The sequence below is a fragment of the Crassostrea angulata genome, chromosome 5 (genome assembly GCF_025612915.1).
Source record: "Crassostrea angulata isolate pt1a10 chromosome 5, ASM2561291v2, whole genome shotgun sequence".
In the NCBI taxonomy this organism is placed as follows: Eukaryota; Metazoa; Mollusca; class Bivalvia; order Ostreida; family Ostreidae; genus Magallana; species Magallana angulata.
This window is the reverse complement of record NC_069115.1, coordinates 40,003,936-40,011,570: the sequence shown is the minus strand read 5'-3', so window position 1 is coordinate 40,011,570 and position 7,635 is coordinate 40,003,936. Positions and strand designations below refer to the sequence as shown.

The window sequence follows — 7,635 nt, the reverse complement described above, 5'->3', positions numbered from 1 at the left end:
TGACCAATAAAGCGGGTAATGGTAAGGACTGATTTATGGCCAAATCAATTTTCTGCAAGAAAAAAAAATGTCTAGTATTGGCAATTGTAAAATATCATTTAATGGAACCAATTCGCCTCTGATCTCTCTGTGGAAAAAAATGAATAAGTATCTGGAAATTTCGCTATAATGTTTTTCAGATTTGATAACTGTGAGAAGGGGTTCTTTACGGTGTAAAAAGATTTAAGACAATTTAAGAGTCTATATAATAAAAGCTCTCATCCTCTTATCCTGTTTAAAAAGTCAAATAAAAGATGCGACTCTCTCTCGAGGACAAAACATACCAAGGAAAAATTCAAATCAAGATTTTTTATTATTATACATAATTTTATGTAGTATAATAGATTTTATCATAAAGTATTTTGACAACCTAAGAATTGCCTTTTGTCTACATACAAACATGTGTTAATAATATACACTTTACAATGTAAAACATGATATCACAAAAAAGAAATGCCAATGATTAATATTCTCCTTCAAAACTGAATTGCTCTTTCAAAATACAAACACACACTAACAAACATCTATTGAAAATCATATCTTACACAACATATTAACTAAAACAATATCTAATCACTCAGTGACTCTATTTTCTGCTTTGAATTTTCCTTTGACAGAAAATCTTTTAGTTCACCAGTCTCGCCAAGGAAGTCTTTAAGAGTTTCGGCTTTCCCTTGGAAATAGTTCTTATACCAGGGGACATGTTCCCGCTTCTCTTCGGTTAAATGTGGATTCTGGGATAGACCCACCGTCACCTGCTCCATGTAGTTCCTGATGGGGCCACTCTTAGGGAAATCCTCCAACATGTCATCGAAAAAGACATGCTCTGCAAACGACACAGCTTTCTCTTCATCTATTCCTAAAAAAAAGATCCGTTGGAATGTTTATTTTGTATTTTTTTTTAAAAAAAAATCAAAACGTTTTCTGATAAACTCAGGTGATACACAATGTACAATATGATGAAGTACTTGATTAAAGGGACTTGGACACGATTTTAACTCAAAAATTTTCAAAATTAATTTTTTTCAATTTTTATGTTTAGAATTGTTAAAATAGATGTTTTCAATACTTTGACAAAATTTGAAATTCAAATAACGAGTTACATGTGAGTTACAGAGTTTAGACTGCTTTGTTTTGAAAACAAAGGAATTTCTGTCAATGTTTTTTAAAACTAACAGTAGAGAAGAATTTTGACAAACTACATCCTGTGATTGAGAATAAAGATCTGCTTTACGTACAAGTTTTTTACTGTTGTAATGTAGTAATAGACTGTACTTGTAATCAGCCAAAATGATATCTCCATTTTGTAGAAAGCAACAACCGGTAACATCACCATTTGAATCATCCAGCTCACAAACTAACTTCATGCTGGCACACGTCAAGTCAATCTCATTCAGTGGTATAGACGTTGTCTCTGCCTTTAAATCTGCAAACTTTGTAACCTCTAGGATGCCTGTCAAGTCATTGGAAACATCTGCGTTTAATTTTACTGTGCATTTGGAAAGACCTGACATTGTTACGTGTCGGCATTGCATTTTGATCTTGAAATATTAATTGACTAGAACTTATGGAGGTGTTTTCTCAGCACCTCTCAAAGGTTGTAAATATTGAGCCTTCAACAGCTGCCTGTCTGAGACAGCATCTTTAAAACTCGTTAACCCGTCCTTTTGTTTCTTGACATTTCTAGCCAGATCAGATAGATGGTCCTCTAGCAGAGCATCAACATGGTTCACAATTTTATTTCTAAACCCCGTAGACTTTTCTTTAATTTGATCCGATGTATCGTCAATGTATCGTATGGTATTATCTGTCTCTGTCTTTTGAGCCTTTGCACAGGGACCACAAATGGATTCCAGACATGACTTGCACCAATCACTGGCCACTTACTTCTCGTCTGCTCGCTTACATGCATCACAAAAGTTTTCATTTAAGGTATTTACCATTTTATTGATAGGCATGAGTTCAGCCAACATTTCCATCTCTGCAGTGAATAATGGGGCGAGTACAAAAGATCTGCAATTTGCACATGGAAATCCTACCGGATTCTACTTGAGCTTGCACGTACATATGTAGATAAAATGTATGAGGTCACACAGTTATGGCAAAATGTGTGCAAAAACGGTAGATTCCTCGGAGTCTTTTTGAAAGTTTGAAAGCAAATTTGACATTCCGTTGTAGTCTCTATGATTGGGTTAAGACCTTTCTCCTTCGCTGCAGCTATGACATTCTGTTGGAATTCCCATGAGTACCAATTGTGCCCCATTGTTGGCAGATCTATTTTTGTATTCTTATGAAGCAGAATTTATTCAAAAACTTGAAACGTACGTGGAAAAAAACCTCACCATTCATGTATATTGACGACGTATTATCAATTAACAATATTATTGTTATTTCCATACTTACGTCGACTCGATATATCGCAGTGAACTTGAAATAAAAGATATCACTGAATCTGCGTCATCTGTTTCATATTTGGATATTTTACTGGAAATAGACATTGATGGTAACCTAACAACAAAACTTTATGATAAACGCGATGACTTCAATTTTTCTATCGTCAACTTTCCTTACTTATGTAGCAATATACCTTCATCACTTGCATATGGTGTTTTTGTCTCTCAGTTAATTCGTTACACGAGGGTATGCTCTTCTAATGAACAGTTTCTGATGCGAGGCAAAATACTTACAAACAAGTTGATTAAAAAGGACTATCAGTTTGTTATTGTCTTTTTTTTTCATTCAAAACCGAAGGTAGACTTAATTTTATACCGTAACTTCTCCTTCATTTCCGCCTTATTCCTTACGAAAACCAAACGTTTTAAATGTGTATAGAATAATTTGGTCACAACCAAGCCCATTATAGGAAAACATTGTCCCGAGGTTTCCTTATTTTGTTTCACCATCTAATTTTCGGTTTAGACGTACAGTAAACTCCAATAGTACGAACACGGATATATCAAATTCTCGGACGTAGCGAAGTTTATTTGAGTCCCCGGTAATATTCCAAATCAATCTTTGCAAAATTTTACGGTTATAACGAATTGGGATATAACAAATTTTACGGATGTAGCGAACTGACTTTCAGTCCTGTAGAAGTGAATAATAACGAAATTTAACACTTTTATAACTTCTTATAATTTCTTTACAGTTTAAAAGTTTGCACTACCATTTAACATCATAGTTTGAATGAACGTATTTTCATTTAAATTTTTTAATTTACAATGCATCAAAATATTTTATTTTCATTCTAAGGCTCAATTAGCAAAAATTGTAGTCTAGTGTAAGAAAATATGTTTATAGTGAATTCGTTATAATTACGAATTCGTTATACGGATATAATGAACTACTGATATAACGAAGTAAATCCATTAGTCCCTAGGACTTTGCTGTATCCGAGTTTTACTGTACGTATCCCAGCTATCCCTCCTTGACCCAAAACCCCCAAAACTAGGAATACTTTAACTTTTGATAGCTTTAAATGAGGTTTCAAAGTTTATGTTGATGTCAAATACTTTGATTGCGTTGTTGTGACCGAAGAAATGCATGGATATGATAACCGAACTGTTGTTCTGCCTTGCTAGTTAAAAAATATTTGGACAATATTTCTGCAAGTATTTCTTTGTTATATTCTTTTATTCTTTTTTCGTGTCGAATGAGTATGACCTTGCACAAATAACCTTTGGTCGAGATCAGGACCCACGCTCAGGTCATAATTAAGCAATCTTCATGTGAAGTAGGAACCAATGTTTCTCCATAAGAAAAGTATAGTGCAAGCGCAAATTATAATCTTTTTCTTCCAGTGAACTTAAACTTGCACAAATAATCTTGGTCTAAAACCATGACACCCTCAGGTCACAAGCCATCCTTGTGTGAAGCAAAAACTTTTATCTGCTCTAAAAAACTAGTTTCCTCCTTCGAATTTTTGGTTAAGACATATGTATTCCACCTCTCCCTCCTTTCTATAAAAAGAAACCCAACATAAACTAGGAATACTTTAATTTTTGCTAGCTTCAAAGAAGGTTTCAAAGTTTATATTGATGTCAAATACTTTTATCAATTGCTGAAATAGAAATATTTGGATTCTGTAAATTCCTTTTATTACGCGAGTACTTAATTCGCGATCCCACTGGTTAGTATCAAATCGCGAGAATATAAAATCGCGAACGTTGAACTTTTCTCCTTATTTCTTATAGTTTTCAACTCTCAAGAAATGGCGAGATTTTAAAATCCGCGAAGGATGCTTTTCGCCATTTTACGCAAATATTAATTCATCGCGTTTAATTAGGAATTCACAATATGATAACCAAAATGTTTTACCGCCCATCTTGTAAAAAAAAAATTGGACAATATTTCTGCAGGTATTTCTGTTCTATATTCGTACAATATATAGACATGTATTTTCTGTCGTGTCAAATAAGTATTTGTCAAAATGTTACATGAAAATGTTACATGGACAATGACAGCATATCTTTCAACATTCAAACCTGCTTTAAACTACTAAAAAATACAGAAATAATCAAGATGAAGTTCTGTATCGGAAGCTACCGTACGCGTTGAAATGCATCTTCATACTTATATTAACAGTGAAAGTTGGGTTGGATATGAAGAAAATTTACTTTATTGTGTAATCAGCTCCAAGACCCGAACATAATCTTAAACCTTTCGAAGTATCTGCAAAACTAAGATAGTTCTTCTTATCTGAATCTAGTTCTGTAACCCATTAAAATACTCAAATCAATCAACCAAGTCTTCATAAGTACCATTATTTAGCTAGATATATGACCTGCTTCAAAGAGCCTTAACCTCCTTCAGCATCCGTAACCCATCCATGGTTTGCAAAGATAGAACCAAACTAGATACGATCTCGTTACGAGTAACGAGTAGGTCTTCCGTTCAATTTTTGAACGATATGATTAAAATATCAATCTAATTTCAGATAACCACTCCATTTCAGATATTGTATACGATCGTCAATATCCTTTAAAATGCTTAACAAAGAGTTTTGCTTTATCACATACAGCACATTTAAGATTTAAGTTTTGGTCCCCTAGAATCCAAGATTACGTCATCAATGGGTTTGGAAATGAGTTTTACAAACTTATATTGTTACGATCAACAACTTTGTTTCTATAATGCATTACAAAATTTTGATAGTTTTTAAGTTAGTTGTAATAGATTTTCGAGTGTCTTGACCCTAATTTAAGGGGCCAGCCCCTTTTTCTTGAGTTCACTCAAAAAGTCTAACTAATACTAACAATTTTTGTTCTTACACTTATGTAGAATTGTTGTTCATATTTTAGATACAAATGATTGAATATTTAAGGGGCCAGCCCTCTAGATCCTTATTAATGGAAACAGACTTTGGTGTTTTGATTAATGAAACTGGTTAGAATCATCAATGCAAACATTTTCTCTTCTACAATACTTAACAAAATATGTCTCCTTTTCTAGATATATTGCGTCAATGTTTAAGTACTTTGGCCCCTAAAAATCCCTAATTACGTAATAAATGGGCGTGGCAATGATTTTACCTGATAGATATTGTTACGATCAACAACGTTGCTTCTTAAATGCATTACAAAATCTTGATAGTTTTTAAGGTATTTGTAATAGAGTTAACGAGTGTCTTGACCCCTAATTAAAGGGGCCAGCCCCTTTTTTCTTGAGTTCATTCGAAAGGTTTCACTAATACTAACAATTTTTGTTCTTACACTTATGTAGAATTGTTGTTCATATTTTAGATACAAATGATTGAATATTTTAGGGGCCAGCCCTCTAGATCCTTAATGGGGACAGACTTTTGTGTTTTGATTAATGGAACTAATAAGAATCATCAATGCAAACATTTTCTCTTCTATAATGCTTTACAAAATATGTCTCCTTTTCTAGATATATTGCGTCAAAGTTTAAGAACTTTGGCCCCTAAACTCCCTAATTACATGATAAATGGGCGTGGCAATGATTTTACCTGATATATATTGTTACGATCAACAACTTTGCTTCTATAATGCATTACAACATCTTTATCGTCTTTAAGTTATTTTTATTATAGTTTACAAGTGTCTTGGCCCCTAAAAAAAGGGGCCAGCCCCTTTTTGTTGAATTTGTTGGAAAGAACTTTTAATTATCTACCACTTTTGTTATATATATGTTAACAAAATATTAACTGATAAAAAGATACAGATCAAAGCGTATGAAAATTTTGATTCAAAATTCGTATCCAATTTTCGAGCCCTGGCGAGCTCCTAAAGTTTGCGCCACTGGCATAAAAAAACTGCATTGTGCACAACTTCAATCTATGGTCTACCTATCCTGAAAATTTTATATTCATATCTCTGATAGTCTCTGAGTTTATGTCTGCACAAAATTGGTCGTAAAAATTTACAAAATCGGCCGTAAATCGGAACCGGAAGTGACGATTTCAAAATTTCAAAAAACTTCTAGAATTATGACCACTGGCAATCATCTGTGAAAAAATGGTCGAAATCGGCCGAATAGTTTTCGAGATATCGCGTGCACAAAATTTGGGGAAAAAAATAATAATAACTAGATACGATCTCGTTACGAGTAACGAGTAGGTCTTCCGTTTGATTTCTTAAACGATTCGATTAAAATATCAATGAAATTTCAGAATTCTCCCTCAACCACCTCCTTTTAGATAATGTATACGATTGTCAATATCCTTTAAAATGCTTAACAAAGAGTTTTGCTTTTTAACATACAGCACATTAAAGATTTAATATTTTAGTCCCCTAAAATCTCTCATTACGTCATCAATGGGTTTGGAAATGAGTTTTACAAACAGATATTGCTGCTATCAACAACATTGCTTCTTTAATGCATTACAAAATCTTGATCATTTTTAAGGTATGAGTAATTGAGTTTAGGAGTCTATTGGCCTCTAATTTAAGGGGCCAGCCCCTTTTTCTTGATTTTATACGAAAGGTCTCATGAATACTAACATTTTTTGTTCTTACATCCATCTAAAATTGTTGATCATTTTTGAGATACAAATGATTGAATATTTTAGGGGCCAGCCCTCTAGATCCTTAATGGGGACAAAAATTCGTCTTTTGATAAGTGGAATCAATTTAAATCATTTTTTCAAACATTTTCTCTTCTATGATGTCTAACAAAATATGTATACTTCTCTAGTTATTTTTCGTCAAAGTTTAAGTACTTTGGCCCCTAAAAATCCCTAATTACGTATTAAATGGGCGTGGCAATGATTTTTTCAAATAGATATTGGTACGATCAACAACTTTGCTTCTATAATGCATTTACAAAATCTTAATCGTTTTTAAGTTACTTGTAATAGAGTTTACGAAGGCCTTGGCCCCTAAAAAAAGGGGCCAGCCCCTTTTTCTTGATTTGTGTGAAAGGGTCTTAAGAATACAAATATTTTTTGTTCTTACACCCATGTGAAATTGTTGATCATTTTTGAGATACAAATGATTGAATATTTAAGGGGCCAGCCCTCTAGATCCTTAATGGGGACAGAAAATCGTGTTTTGATAAGTGGAATCAATTTAAATCATTTATTCAAACATTTTCTCTTCTATGATGTCTAACAAAATACGTATACTTCTCTAGTTA

At 33.2% G+C, this 7,635-nt stretch overlaps 1 protein-coding gene across 1 annotated transcript; it reads right to left on the bottom strand.

Annotated features, from left to right (window-relative positions):
* Window positions 1-462: 462 nt before the first annotated feature.
* LOC128185415 (uncharacterized) lies at window positions 463-2,825 on the bottom strand. The gene is given in 2 exon segments (XM_052855012.1): window positions 463-1,914; window positions 2,809-2,825. Coding segments are annotated over 2 exon segments (867 nt in total). The 3' UTR covers window positions 463-1,064.
* Between the last annotated feature and the right edge of the window lie 4,810 nt (window positions 2,826-7,635).